At 47.4% G+C, this 16,038-nt stretch overlaps 1 protein-coding gene across 2 annotated transcripts in view; it reads left to right on the plus strand.

The window, feature by feature from the left end:
* OSBPL11 (oxysterol binding protein like 11) overlaps window positions 1-16,038 on the plus strand; it is a 126,321-nt gene that overhangs the window by 57,401 nt on the left and 52,882 nt on the right. For both annotated transcript variants that reach the window (XM_033946191.1, XM_033946192.1), the window contains exon 6: window positions 13,979-14,180. In XM_033946191.1, the coding sequence (XP_033802082.1) occupies window positions 13,979-14,180 (202 nt within the window). The remainder of the gene's footprint in view (window positions 1-13,978; window positions 14,181-16,038) is intronic.

Raw genomic sequence — 16,038 nt, forward strand, 5'->3', positions numbered from 1 at the left:
GTCCTGCCTTTGAGGAAACAGAAAATAGGCAGGACCTAGCAGCAAGAAGAGCAAATCACAAGCTTCACTGACCTGTCTCCCGCTTTAACCCGCGAACGGGGCTCTAACATGTGCGTGCCACTTCCCTTCTCCCCCCCTCCGACATAACTTCCGGTTTCAGAGGGAAGAGAAGGGAAGCCGAAACAAGCACACTTTAGCCCCCGGAACATAAGTTCTTCAAGCCGGTTTTTTTTTTTTTTTTAAATGTTGAGCAGCGGCGGCAGCAGCAGAATTCAGGAGCGGGCTGGTCAGGAGGGGAAAAAAAGAGAAGGGAAGGGAACCCGCTCTGCGATCGACTGGGGTCGCCTGAGTGAGCGACCTGTCGATCGCGATCGACGTATTGGGCATCCCTGCCTTAGAGGGTTAAGCCAAGGGAACCTGTCACCAGGAGTGGGATCCCTAGGATAGTAGACTTGGGGATGGGTCAGTAGAGTGGGCAGACCTGATGGGCTATGGCCCTTATCTGCCGTCATCTTCTATGTTTCTATGAATCCTTTACTGCTGAAGTAGAAACTGTTTGCAGTGTGGTAACTTGTGATTCCATTGTACTTATCCAGAATACCTAGATTGGAATCTACATTCTCCAATTTATGAACAACTGCTTGTGAAAAGTCCAGTTTGTTTTACTGTTGACCTCAGAAGCCCCTCCACTCTAGTTATTACTAACCACAAATCTTTAAGTGTAATATCTTATATTCCCTCTGATACAGATTATACCTCCGAATCACTTGAGAATTAAAGTGACTTAGGAATTTCAGTATAAACAATTTTATTAGTGTCACCAAAGAGAGCTTTCTATTCAGATGGATTAGTGGGGCTTGCTTTAGTCCAACCTGTACTCGATATTGATGGAGGGGGAGGAATTCGATCAAAAGGGTTTAATGAAGCTCCAGAGATTAAAGATGAATCCATAGAGAGAGCTGCTACTCAAGTGTTATAAATTAATTTTAAATGCCTATGATTGCTGAAGTTGAACTTTGAGGTTTAGGTTTAATTTTCCTTTTACCCATAATTTATCAAAGAATACTTTGGAGATCAAATAAGTACCTGCATTAGGATCTTGTTAAGCTCCTCTGCTCCTCATGACTCTCAAGGGGCCTGACGTCGTCCTTAGGGCACGCTCCTTCGGCCATGCCCTTCGGCCGCGGTATCTTTTTTTATGCTGGATGAAACGGACCCAATGACGTCAGCGGTCTGTCTCTCCAAGTGCCTGCCCAAAAGCCTGCACCGGTCCCAGCTGAAGAAATCAAGAGCTTCCAGGTAGACAGATGCGAGAAGCTCCGGGGCTCTAAACGAGTCCTCTCAGGTGCCCTCCAGTAAAGTGCGGCTCCCACAGCTCTCCGGCTGCGATATCTTTTTTATGCTGGAAGAGATGGACCCGTTGTTATCCCAGGACAAGCAGGCAGCATATTCTCAACAGTGGGTGACGTCACTGACGGAGCCCTGCAGCGGACAGCCTCGAAAGCAGACTTGCTTGAAGATCTTTGTAAGAGCTTATGAGTGCTGCACTGCGCATGCGTGAGTGCCTTCCCGCCCGAGTAAGCTGCTACAAAGCGCCTCTCTGAACATGAGCCCTCTTTTGCTTCCTTGATTCGGCCGAAGCCTAAGATTCCTCCTGCTCGGCCATACAAGCAACCACCGCGTGGTTATCCCCAAAAAACGACACCAGCTTTCTCTAGGCCTCCGCCTAGAAGGCCTCCACAAAAACGGCAGCAGAAAGCTAAGACTCCTGCTGCGACTAAACCAGCTCAGTCTTTTTGACATTCCCAGTCTGAGCATACCAACCTCCCTGCATCAAAATTCTCTTCTGCCCATAGGAGGTTGTCTTCACCAATTTTACCACCAGTGGGAGATGATCACCTCAGATCTCTGGGTTCTCACCATCCTTTGGGAGGGATACTCACTAGAGAATGACACGGTGGCGGTTTACCCGTGGCCACCGCATTTTAGCCGCGGGTCACCCGCCGAAAACGGGGAAGAAAACTAGCAGTTGCTGCGGCGACGGGGACAAGGCCATTCACCGCCCGCGGGGCGGTGAATGGGTCTTGTCCCCGCAGTGAGGCATGAAGGATCGCGCGGTCCCCGCAGCTCACACCCGCCTGCCCAATCGATTCTAGTGTTTAGCCAGCTCTCTCCCTTCTCCTCACCTTAGTTTGTAGATTTTCTTTTTCGGCGACCCGCACGCTATCAAAGAGCCGCTGCTGCTCAGTTTCGATCTTCTGCTCTGACGCAACCGGAAACAGGAAGTTGCATCAGAGCAGAAGATTGAACACTGAGCAGCCGCGCGTGTGCGGCTCTTTGGGAAAGCGTGCAGGTCGCTGAAAAAGAAAGCCTGCAAATTAAGGTGAGGAGAAGGGAGAGAGCTGGCTAAACACTAGGATCGATTGGGCAGGCGGGTGGGGGCTGCGAGGACCGTGCGATCACCCGTGTTCCCGGCTCAGACTGTAAGGAGGGAGTGAAAGGGAAAAGGATTCTGGGCCAAGGGGATGAAAACGGAAAGAAAAACCCACAGCAGGAAAGAAAGGGAAGGACAGGCAGGTGAGCCAGATGCTAGAAGCAGGGGGGGGGGGGGAAGAAAGAGGGAAAAAAGCTAGATGGGGTTGAAAAGAAGAGACACACTGGTATGGAAGAGGAAGATAGGGGAAATCTGGACACAGGAAGGTAACAGAAAGAGGGGAAATTATGTGCATGGGGCATAGGGACAGAGACAAAAAGGGGACATGCCATGGGGATGGTATATGGACACAGGGGGGGGCAATGGCAGATACATAGGGGAGATATTAGAAATGGGGAAAATAGGAGCACAGAAGCGAGATGGTTTGTGGGAATGGGACAGGGATCGAGCTCGCAGGCTCCAGTGGCTTGCACAAATTACATTTTAACGTGCCATGAAAATAAGAGGGAGGAAGGTAGATAGATAGGCCACGCGAGAGGAGCTGAAGGGTAGTAGAAAGGAACAGATGGTAAAGGAGGGAGGGAAGGGTGGTGGTGGAAAGGAATAGGACAGACATTGAAGGAGGGTGGAGAGGAACAGACCCTGAAGGGAAATGTGGAAGACAGAATGGGAAGAAGACAGATGCCAGACTATGAGGGAGCAGAGGGAAGAAGATGGGTGCTAGACCAATTGGGGGGGGGGGGGGTTAAGGGAGAGGCACAGTAACAGCAAATGGAAGACGCAGAGAGAAGACACACAGTGGATGGAAGGAATTCAATGAGAAGATGTGGAAAGCAGAAACCAGACAACAAAGGTAGAAAAAAAAATTATATTTATTTATTTATTTTTTGCTTTAGGATAAAATAGTATATTAGTTGTGTTGATAAAAATTTATAAACAAAGCCCTGCCAACTGAACATCTCTTTCTCTAGTTCAGCAGCAGGAACTTTGATTTATAAGAAAGGAATAAGCTAAATATTACAGTACTAAGGCTTATATGGATGCAGCGGGGACGGTGACGGGGCGGTGAATGGGATGGCAGTGGCGGTGACGGGGCGGTGAAAGGGATGACGGTGACGGGGCGGTGAAGGGAACGGCGGTGACGGGGCGGTGCAGAGGATGGTGGGCCGGTGACGGGGCGGTGACGGGGACAGATTTTTTCCCCGTGTCATTCTCTAATACTCACTTCACTTTCTTCAGGTGCCTCCAGATCGCCCTCCAAGAGAGTGTCCTTCCAATTCGTTGCAACTTCCCCTTCTTCTTCAGGAAGCTCAGGCTCTTCTTTGCCTTCGAGCTGTCAGGGAGGTTTCTCTAATCCAAAGGGACATGGGCTTTTATTCCAGTTATTTTCTAGTCCCAAAGAAGATGGGGGATTTGCGACCCATTCTGGACCTCAGAGTCCTCAACAAATTTCTAGTCAAAGAGAAGTTTTGGATGCTATCTTTACCAACCTTATATTCCCTGATGGATCAGGGAGATTGGCTATGCTCTCTGGATCTAAAGAGGCTTACACTCATATTCCGATTCATCCCGCCTCTCGCAAATATCTTCGATTCAAGGTGGGGAATCTTCATCTACAATACAGAGTTCTTACTTTCGGACTCGCCTCATCCCCCAGAGTCTTCACAAAATGTCTGGTGGTGGTGGCTGCAGCCCTCCGTGCCCAGGGTCTTCAAGTTTTTCCATACCTGGACAACTGGCTTATCAAGGCCCCCTCTCAACAAGGGGTTATTGCAGCGACCCAACATACTATTATGTTCCTCCAAAGTCTGGGGTTCAAAGTCAACTTTCCCAAATCCCAGCTGACCTCCCATCTCAGTCTCTCCAGTTCATTGGGGCCACTCTAGACACTGTCCAGCTCAGAGCGTTTCTACCTCCACCGCCTTTGCCATCAAGTGTCTCATCTCACATCAATTTCAGCTAGACAAATGATGGTTCTGCTCGGTCACATGGCTTCTGCAGTTCACGTGACTCCTTTTGCCAGACTTCACCTTCGTATACCTCAGTGGACCCTGGCATCTCAATGGCAACAAGCTGCCAACCCGCTTTCTCAACCAATTACAGTAACTCCTTTGTTGAAGCAGTTTCTCCACTGGTGGATGCTCTCTTCCAATCTTTCCAAAGGTTTACTGTTCCACATTCTCCCTCATCAGAAGGTTTTCACAACAGACTTGTCAACCTATGCCTGGGGAGCCCATCTCGACGGACTCCGTACCCAAGGATATTGGACTCCTGCGGACCGTCTTTGTCACATCAATCTGTTGGAACTCAGGGCAATTTTCAATGCTCTCAAAGCTTTTCAACACCTTCTTCACGACACCATAGTCCTTGTCCGGACAGACAACCAAGTCGCCATGTACTATGTCAACAAACAGGGAGGTACGGGATCTCACTCCCTTCGTCATGAAGCTCTGAAGCTGTGGGATTGGGCAATCCATCAGAACATCTTTCTCAGAGCTGCATATATTCAAGGTCAGCACAACTGTCTGGCGGACAAATTGAGTCGTCTTCTGCAATCTCACGAATGGACACTCGATTCCTCGCCTCTCCGTCAGGTGTTTGCTCAATGGGGAACCCCTCAGATAGACCTCTTTGCATCTCTCCTCAACCACAAGCTGCCTCAGTTCTGCTCTCAAATATACTCTCCCCAGCATCTCGAGGCAGATGCTTTTCTCCTGGATTGCAACTTCCTTCTTCCTCAGAGGCTGGATGGCCTAGCAGAGGCTCTGAGACTGCAGAAGTGAATTGACTCGCTAAAGCTACGAAAGGAGAGAGCGGTGCAGCTGCTAATACAGGCTAGTGTTATGGGGAGGGTTTGAAAAAGCACCTGGGTTTTTTTCTTTTGTACTTTCTTTACCGGAGTCAAACACAACTTCATGCTGTGCCGAGTCAGGCCGGGGAATCCACAAGCCGGTGAGAGCCTGTTAATCGGGAGGGGGGCATAGTGCTGATGGACCTGGGAGACAAGAGGGAGGGGGGCTGATAGGAGGCAAGGAGAGGAGGGAGTGATGCTGCTAGACCTGGGAGGTGAGTGGGTAAGGTACTGCTTCTAGTCAGAGGGGAGGGAAAGGGAAGGGAGAGGAGCCCTGCTAGTCGGAGAGGAGAGGTGCTGCTTGCCCTGGGGGTGGAAAGGAGAGGTGGTGCAGCTAGTTGGTGGGGGAAATGGAAGTAGAGGGGAGGGAGAGGTATTGTTGGAGCTGAGTGGAGGAGGGAGATGAGAGGGAGAGATGCTGCTGGATTGGGAACAGAGGAGAGTGCTGCTGGACTTAAAATGGAAGAGGGAAAGCTGCAGCAGGACTGAGGGGAGAGCAGTGGAGGAGGAGAGTGAGAGGGGAAGGGGGAAGAGAAATGCTGTTGCTGCACCCAATTGGGGAGAGAGGGAAGGAGGGATAAGGAAGCCCAGGAAGGGAGAGGAAAGTAAAGAGATGCCAAGACCATGGGAGGGAGGGAAAGGTAAGGCAATACTAGACCATGGAGGGAGAGATGTCAGGGCATGGTGGGGGGGAGACAGATGCCAGACCAGAGGAAAGGAATGGAAATGGAAGGGGAGGACACAGATGGAAGATGGATGGTTAGCACAGAGAAAGAAGAAAGAAGCGAGTTATCAGAAGACAACCAGACAGCAAAAGGTAGAGAATCATTTTCTGTTTTGTGATTACAATATGTCAGATTTGAAAAGTGTATCCTGCCAGAGCTGGTGTTAGACCGCAAACGTGACCTAGGATTTAACAGAGAGAGGAAAAGTTCTTTTTGTTTCTTTATTTTGTTTACACCACAGTGCCAGTGTGGGTAGGAGAGGGCAAAGGGGGTGTAGAAGCTATAAAATAAACCCTCCAGGACATTTGAAAAAAAAAAAACACCTAATTGGGCAGGAAAATCAAATCGAATCGAAAACCCAATTCAATAGGCTGAATTGAATCGAATCGAAATTTTTTTTTCCTGAATCGGGCAGCACTATCATCCACCACTTAAACCACCCCCAGTGGTCTGGGATCTCAATGTTGTCTTGGCTCAATTGATGAAGCCTCTATTTGAACCAATTGATAAGGCTCATCTCAAGTACCTTACTTGGAAAGTAGTTTTCCTGATTGCCCTCACGTCTGCTCGAAGGGTCAGTGAGTTACAAGCTTTGGTTGCGGATCCACCTTTCACAGTTTTCCACCATGACAAAGTGTTCCTTCGTACTCATCCCAAATTCTTGCCTAAAGTTGTGTCAGAATTTCACATCAATCAATCTATTGTTCTTCCAGTATTTTTTCCAAAGCCTCATTCTCACCCTGGAGAAGTGGCTCTCCATACTTTGGACTGCAAGCGTGCCTTGGCTTTTTACTTGCAACACACTCAACCTCACAGAACAGCCCCACAACTTTTCTTCTCCTTCGATCCAAATAAGTTGGGGCACCCTGTCTCGAAGTGAATCATCTCCAACTGGATGGCTGCTTGCATCTCTTTCTGCTATGCTCAGGCTGGTCTCCCTCTGCAGGGTCGAGTCATGGGCCACAGAGTTAGAGCTATGGCGGCGTCTGTAGCTCTCCTCAGATCAACTCCTATTGAGGAAATCTGCAAGGCTGCCACTTGGTCCTCGGTTCATACATTCACCTCTCATTACTGTCTAGATACTTTCTCCAGAAGGGATGGCCATTTTGGCCAATCTGTTTTGCAAAATCTTTTTTCTTAACTTGCCAACTCTCCCTCCATCCCATTATGCTTAGCTTGGAGGTCACCCACTGTTGAGAATATACTGCCTGCTTGTCCTGGGATAAAGCACAGTTACTTACCGTAACAGTTGTTACCAGGGACAGCAGGCAGATATTCTCACAACCCACCCTTCTCCCCGGGTTGGCTTCTTAGCTAGGTATCTGAACTGAGGTTCCTCACAGGAGACGCGCGCGCTAACTTGGGCGGGAAGGCACTTGCGCATGCGCAGTGCAGCACTCTGAAGCTCTTACAAAGATCTTCAAGCAAGTCTGCTTTTGAGGCTGTCCGCTGTGGGGCTCCGTCAGTGATGTCACCCACTGTTGAGAATATCTGCCTGCTGTCCCTGGATAAAACTGTTACGGTAAGTAATTGTGCTATGTCATCGGTCCGTCTCTCCAAGTGCCTGCCCAAAAGACTGCACCGGTCCCAGTTGAAGAAATCAAGAGCATCCAGGTAGGCAGTTGCGGGAAGCTCTGGGGCTTTAAACGAGTCCTCTCAGGTGCCCTCCAGTAAAGTGCAGCTCCACAAGTTTATAGTATTCTACACACACAAACAGGAAATACCTTAAAGAGTGTGTGTTGCTTTGGCTGCTATGTGAGATGAAGTTTTGTTTGTATAGCAGTGACTAAAACTGTAGATTTATTTCAATTCATAGAAAAAATCCTTCTCCCTCTGTGGGTTTTTTCCTTTTACATCTCTCTTTCACCTCTTCATTCATAGTTTCAGTTGTCATCCTTGTTTAACTCCTGTCTTTATTTTCCATATTTCACTTTTTTAAAATCATTTATCTCAACAACTCTAGTCTTCCGTCGTCTGCAATTTGTTTCTCTATCTCTTTATCATTTGCTTGTGTATTTTCTCCCTTTCCTAATCTTTTTCTTCACCCTGCTTCCTAATTTTCCACCAACTCCCACTGTACTTCCCTTTTAATTTTTGTAAACCGTGTCGACCTCTATATTTATAGAGAAGATGCGGTATATAAGCTTAAGGTTTAGTTTAGTTTCCTGTGTTCTTGTATTATTTCTTCTCTCATCAATCAATGTTCTCTGCTTTCCAGGGCTGCTAAGGTTGCAGCACCCAAGAGTGCAGTTATCATATATACTCAGATATAAACTGAGACACAATTTTTCCCTTAAGAGGGGTAAAAAGTGGTAACTCAGATATAAACAGAGGGTTTATGTTCCACCATTCCTCCCTTTCCATCTCTTGTGGTGTTGAAAATTCTATCACCCTCCCTCCCGGAAGTGATTCTCCTCTGCCTGAACCACCACCACCAACATCGCCCCTCCCACCTGAATAGGCACGGATCACCCCCTTGACCCCCTCTCCCAGACCCATCTAAAGGACTCCCAAGCCTTCCATGTTTCCCTGGTGGCCTAGCTGTGCATTCAGGCAGGAGCAATTTCCACTCTTTCTTGTATACTTCATTGAAAATGGCTGCCGCAACTTACAGTGGCAGTCTTGCGAGATTGCTAGAAGTTGCGGCAGCCATTTTCACCACAGAGAATACATGGGCAGGAGTGAGTGGAAATCTTTCCTACCCCAAAACACTGCTAGACCACCAGGAAAGCATGGTAGGCCTGGGGGTTAGTCGAGGGGGTGAACCGTGCCTGTTGGAGGGGGGTGGGTAGCAGAGGGAGGGGAAATGCGGCTAGTTCATGGTGGGGCGCTGATTATAAGGGAAATATACCGAAGGGGCAGAGTGCTGATGGCAGGAGAACTCTGCTGGTTTGGGGGGGGGTGCTGAGAGTGGCAGCAGCAGAGGAGGGACACTACTGGCAGAGAGGATGGTAGGAATGAGACATCAGGGGGAAGGAGGACTTGAATGTAAACCAAGACTCCTCCCCCCATTTTTGGGCTATTTTTATGATCTTCAAATCTCAGTTTATATTCAAGTATGTACGGTGTGCCGGAAGAGTTTTCTATTGTACATCACACTTCTCTTTTTTTTTCAAGCAGGAACACTGCACCAAGATTTTCATGGCAATGCTCTTTGTTTCTTGTGGAGGTGGTGGAGATAGACTATCTGAATTCAAGAAAATTTGAAACAAGTACATAAGATCTCTAAGGGAGAGGAAGGGTATAGGATAGGGATGGGCAGACTAGATAGACCATATGGTCTTTATCTGCTGTCATTTTCCCTGTTTTAACCAATGAGCACTGGCAGTAGAAAAAAGAAATTGTAGAGCAGCTAATACTATGCTAAAGATTTTACAGTGCAAAAATATGGTTTGCCTTGTTTTTGTGATGCAATACTAGGAAATATATTTCCAGGATTGAAAGGCCGACTGCCAAGATCTTGGTCTTTATCAGAGTACTTCAAATGTGTTCAGATTGAAACTGCTTGATCTTGATCTTGAAGATTTGTCATGACCACCAAATAATACATAAGAACATAAGCAATGCCTCCGCTGGGTCAGACCTGAGGTCCATCGTGCCCAGCAGCCCGCTTACACGGCAGCCCAACAGGTCCAGGACCTGTGCAGTAATCCTCTATCTATACCCTTCTATCCCCTTTTCCAGCAGGAAATTGTCCAATCCTTTCTTAAACCCCAGTACCATACTCTGCGCTATTACTTCCTCTGGAAGCACATTCCAGGTATCCACCACACGTTGAGTAAAGAAAAGCTTCCTAGCATTTGTTTTGAATTAGAGAATGACACGGGGAAAAAATCTGTCCCCGTCACCGCCCCGTCCCCGGCCCACCATCCTCTGCACCGCTCCGTCACCGCCATTCCCTTCACCGCCTCGTCACCGTCACCGCCATCCCTTTCACTGCCCCGTCACCGCCCTGCCATCCCATTCACCGCCCCGTCACCGTCCCCGCAGCATCCATATAAGCCTTAGTACTATAATATTTAGCTTATTCCTTTCTTATAAATCAAAGTTCTGGCTGCTGAACTAGAGAAAGAGATGTTCAGCTGGCAGGGCTTTGTTTATAAATTTTTATCAACACAACTAATATACTACTTTATCCTAAAGCAAAAAATAAATAAATAAATAGAATTTTTTTTCTACCTTTGTTGTCTGGTTTCTGCTTTCCACATCTTCTCATTCAATTCCTTCCATCCACTGTGTGTCTTCTCTCTGCATCTTCCATTTGCTGTTACTGTGCCTCTCCCTTCATCCTCCCCCAATTGGTCTAGCACCCATCTTCTTCCCTCCGTTCCCCCATAGTCTGGCATCTGTCTTCTTCCCTTCCAGCATCTTCTCCCCACTCTGTCTTCCACATTTCCCTTCAGGGTCTGTTCCTCTACCCTCTTTCAATGTCTGTTCTATTCCTTTCCACTACCACCCTTCCCTCCCTCCTTTACCATCTGTTCCTTTCTACCACCCTTCAGCTCCTTTCGCGTGGCCCATCTATCTACCTCCCTCCCTCTTATTTTCGTGGCACATTACAATGTAATTTGTGCAAGCCGCTGGAGCCTGGGAGCTCGGTCCCTGTCCCATCCCCACAAACCATCTCGCTTCTGTGCTCCTATTTTCCCCATTTCTAATATCTCTCCTATGTATCTGCCATTGCCCCCCCCCCCCCTGTGTCCATATACCATCCCCATGGCATTTCCCCTTTATGTCTCTGTCCCTATGCCCCATGCACATAATTTCCCCTCTTTCTGTTACCTTCCTCTGTTCAGATTTCCCCTATCTTCCTCTTCCATACCAGTGTGTCTCTTCTTTTCAACCCCATATAGCTTCTTTACCTATTTCTTCCCCCCTCCCCCCCCACACTTCCAGCATCTGGCTCACCTGCCTGTCTTCCCCTTCCTTTCCTGCTGTGGGTTTCTTTCTTTCCCTCTTCATCCTCTTGGCCCAGAATTTTTTTTCCTTTCACTCCCTTCTTCCTAGTATGAGCCGGGGACACACGCGATCGCACGATCTAGCAGTCCCCACCTACCCGATCGCAGCGTTTAGCCAGCTCCCTCCACCTCACCTTATATTCTGAGTTTGCCGGCTTCCTTTTTCCCAAGCCGCACACATTCAAAAAGACGCGCACACGCAGCTGCGTGAGTCCATCAAACTTCTGCTCTCCTGCAACTTCCTGTTTCCGGTTGCGTCAGAGGAGAAGATTGATGGACTCGCGCAGCCGTGCGTGCACGGCTTTTTGAACGCGTGCAGCTCAGGAAAAAGGAAGCCGGCAAACTCAGAATATAAGGTGAGGTGGAGGGAGGGAGCTGGCTAAACGCTACGGGCGGGCGGTGGCTGCGGGGACCGCGCGATCCTTAATGCCTCACTGCGGAGACAAGACCAGTCACCGCTCCACGGGGCGGTGAATGGCCTTGTCCCCATCCCCGCAGCGACTGTTATTTTTCTTTCCCCGTTCCAGCGGGTTACCCGCGGATAAACGTGGCTAGCCGCGGGTAACCGCCACCATGTCATTCTCTATTTTGAATCTGTCCCCTTTCAACTTTTCCGAATACCCTCTTGTTCTTTTATTTTTTGAAAGTTTGAAGAAACTGTCCTTCTCTACTCTCTCTATGCCCTTCATGATCTTGTAAATCTCTATCATATCCCCTCTAAGTCTCCTCTTCTCCAGGGAAAAGAGACCCATATGTACACTAGTGATGGGCAGCTAGAATTTTTTTTTCCTTTTCAAAATGAATGTCATTTATAGTGCACACTTTTCTTAGTGTCTGTGCTGACCAGAGTGCATATTCTCCTGTTAGTGTGTGCATGAGGGGAATAGACTTAGTAGATAAAAGATAGGTTGTTCACCCTCTCCAAGGCAGAGAGAACGAGAGGGCACTCTAAAGTTAAAAGGAGATAGGTTCCGTACAAACGTAAGGAAGTTCTTCTTCACCCAGACAGTGATAGAGAACTGAAATGCTCTTCCGGGATTCAAGACAAAGTTAGACAAGTTCCTGTTGAACCAGAATGTATGCAGGTAAGGCTAGTCTCAGGGCACTGGTCTTTGACCTAAGGGCTGCCGTGGGAGCGGACTGGTCTCACCCAGCATGTTCTTATGTTGTCATAAATGTGAGCATTTTCAGAAAAGTGTGCTCATCCAGTGCATATAATATGCTCTCTTTTTAGGAGAAGTGAGCACTGAAGGTTTATGCTGCACACTTTTATTGGCTAATCCCTTTGTTTTAAATTGCAGCCATGCCTAATGTATACATAATGATGCACAAGAGGTAGCAGAAATGACAGAGGTTCATGGAACCTTATAGAATAACACGTTTATTGAGACATGAGCTTTCTGGGACAAGTGTCTGCTTCATCAGTGATGCATGAACAAATGCTCATTTTGTCAGTGGTTCAGACTTACAGTTCTTCTGTAGATGGGCTGACAAGGTGAACACTTGTCTTTGAAACCTCATCCTATATAATAAAACCCTAGCCGCGCATGCGCACTCTTACCTGCATGCTTCCGTGATCTCTGATCTGTGATCAGTAGGTCTGTGGCCACAGGAGTGCGCATGCATAAGTCCCCAACCTTACAGCACCTAACTACACTCGCCGGCAGGACTGGCCGCCAGCGCTGGACTCTCTGCTCTCTACAAGATCGCGGTGTCGGCTCCTCTCACGAGCCGCACCAGCGTCGGAGAAGGTTTCAGACGCTGGCGGGAATCGAGAGGAGCCGCGGCGACACTTTTAAACTTAAAAAAAGTAAGTTCTTTGCTGTCTGACCCTCCCATCCCTTCCCAACGTCTGACCGGCTCACGTAGTCCCTTGCCGCCCCCCCTTCCCTTCCCGCGGTCCCGACTCCAAACCTGCCGACTCCAGCAGCATCTGCAGCACTCTACACACGCTGCTTCGGGGCCTTCTACTGCCCTGATTTGCTCTGCCGCATCTCTGATGATATTGGGGATGTGCCAGAGTAAATCAGGGCAGTAGAAGGCCCCGAAGCAGTGTGTGTAGAGTGCTGCAGACGCTGCTGGAGTTGGCAGGTTTGTTGGGACCGCCTGAAGGGAAGAGGGGGGCGGCAAGGGACTAAGGGAGCCGGCCAGACTGTGGGAAGGGAAAAGGGGGGTAGGGGAAACGCTGCTGCTGCACAGGGAAGTGGTGTGGGGGGAGGGAAATGGAGGGGGAGGAAATGCTGCTCCTGTGGCTGCTACACAGGGAAGTGTGGGGAGGGGGGTCGAAATGCTGATGCACAGGGAAGTAGAGTGGGAGAAATGCTGCTGCACAGGGAAATGGAGGGGGAGGGAATGCTGCTGTGGCTGCTGCATAGGGAAGTGGGGGGAGAGAAATGCTGCTGCATAGGAGGCAGGGAGAGAGACAGATAGATAGAAAGAAATACAGACAGCGGGCGGAAGGGAGACAGAAAAGAAGAAAGACACAGGGTCAGGGAAAGATACAGAAAGACAGACAGACAAAGGGGACCAGGGAGAGAGACAGAAAAAAGACAGCGGGAGGGCGAGAGAGACAGAAATAAAGAAAGACAGACAGACATATATTCTAGCACCCATTAATGTAACGGGCTAAAATACTAGTATCTCAATAAACCGGTCAGTTTATAAGGTGCAATCAGCCTTTATCAATTTTACAAAACTATGGATTACACTATTTCTGCCTCAATAGCACTGCAGTCTTGAGTATAAGCACAGGAAGGTGATTGAATTTGAGATATGGTGGGAGGGTATTGATCTCTGTGCCACATCCATTATACTGAAGTCTGGACCTAAAAGGGTCAGATGATGAGCTACCAAGAGTGATGGTAAATGGAGCAGAGCGGTTCTCACATCACTTGCCTTTCAGTTTCTGGATGTTCAGTAAAATCTGTAAGATAAAATCAAATGAATCATTTGCCACCTCTGTCTGAAATGTGAGCTGTGTTCTCTGATGCACATATTGCTGTTTCAACAGATGATGTCCCAGGCAGAAGGACAGCAGAGGGACTTGATCAGGGGTATAGAATGCCTGCCGGGTTCAGGCCATCTTACCTCCTTGGATCAGGACCTTTTAATGCTCAAAGCAACATCCATGGCCACACTGAACTGCTTGAACGATTGCTTCCATATCCTGCAGCTCCAACACATGTCACAGCAGACGCGCGCTCTACCCACAGGTAAGTCTAGGAGATTACCACCATCATTGCAAGACTAGAGAGAGAGTTTGTTGGCCTGATGCATCAACAGATAGCAGTGTTTCAGTTGGTATAAGTAGAACATAATTTTTTGTTTTACTTTTCTGAATTACTAGCAAGGTATGCATCATTATTACATTACATTACAGATTTCTATTCCGCCATTACCTTTCGGTTCAAAGCGGATTACAAAAAGAGTTATGGAAGAAGGGTTACAACGTTAGATCAGAGAAGGTTTCCAAGAGAGGGAAAAGTAGGATCTGGGGTTAGGGAGGGGATGGTAAGAGGGGGGTTAAGCTTTATCATGGTATTAAGCTTTATTAAGGGATTTCTTGAAGAGTATAGTTTTTATTTCCTTTCTGAACATCTTGTAGTCTGGGGTTGTTGTCAATAGGTTGGAGACTTGGTTGTCTATCTTCGCTGCCTGAGTGGCCAGTAGTCCGTTGTATAGTTTTTTCCATTTTACTTCTTTGATTGGGGGGTAAGTGAATGGGGTGTGTGTTTTTCTATGCCTGGTAGAGGTGGTTTGGATGAGGCGGTCGTTTAGGTAGGTTGGGCTGTCTCCATTTATAGTTTTAAATAGTATACAGTAGAATTTAAATTGTATTCTTTCCTGGATTGGAAGCCAATGAGAATTGATGAATGCCTCAGTAATGTGATCATGTTTTTTCAATGAATAGACGAGTCTCAGAGCTGTATTCTGAATTGTCTGTAGTTGTTTAATCATTATTGCAGGGGAGGTAGAGGATGTTGCAATAGTCTAGGATACTTAGAATTAGAGATTGTACTAGGAGCTGAAATTGTGTTTTTTCTAAGAATTTTTGGACTTGTCTAAGGTTTCTCATAACTGCAAAAGATTTCTGTATTGTTTTGTTAATTTGTGGTTGCATGGTGCAGCCTCTGTCAATAGTCATACCTAGAAGTTTTAGGGTGGTTTGCAAAGGGTAGTTGATAGAGTTGATTTCTAAGTTGGTTATGGTTGGGATTTTGTTATTTTCTAGGAGGATGAATTTAGTTTTGTCTGGGTTGAGTTTCAGTTTGTGGTCTTCCATCCAAGTCGTAACTGTAGCTAGAGTTCTGTGTAGTGTGTCTGACATTAAGAGCATTGGTTGGTCGAAAGGAATGAGGATGGTGATGTCATCAGCATAGCTATAAGAGGATAGGCTTTGTTTGTTCAGGTAAACACCAAGAGAGGCCGTATATAGGTTGAAGAGAATAGGGGACAGGTGGGACCCTTGTGGAACGCTGCAGGGGTTGGACCAAGGTTTGGATTTTTCTTTGTCTGATTTTACTATGTAAGGTGAAAGCTACATATGTCAACACAGTGATAGGAAGAATGTTTACTAGAAGTCATATATATGCAATAAATAAGAGTAATATGATAACGGTGATTTGAAGTGACAGCATGGGTTTTACAAGGGCCAGCGATGAGACTGCATACATTAGGAAATTGGGTCCCACTTTTACTAAACCATTCATAAAAATAATTTTCTGTCAAGCAGGATATAATCTGACACAAGTTGGGTGATGTCATCACATGTCGCTGGGACGCAACAGATCTCCCAGAGCTCAGAAGAAGGGCTATACTGAATATTCGTATTCGATTTGGCCCAGTAGCGATTTAAATTCAAATATGAATAATCTGAGGCTCTGCTGTCCAGTGATCTCTGATTTCATGTTGCTTTTTTTTTATTATTTATGTTAAAGCAGTGTTTTTCAACCTTTTTACACCTATGGACCGGCAGAAATAAAAAAATTATTTTGTGGACCGGCATCGGTCTGTGGACCGGCGGTTGAAGAACACTGGGTTAAGTCGTGGGCCAGACCCCGCCCATCTCTA

This window comes from Geotrypetes seraphini, chromosome 5 (assembly GCF_902459505.1).
Source record: "Geotrypetes seraphini chromosome 5, aGeoSer1.1, whole genome shotgun sequence".
Classification (NCBI taxonomy): domain Eukaryota; kingdom Metazoa; phylum Chordata; class Amphibia; order Gymnophiona; family Dermophiidae; genus Geotrypetes; species Geotrypetes seraphini.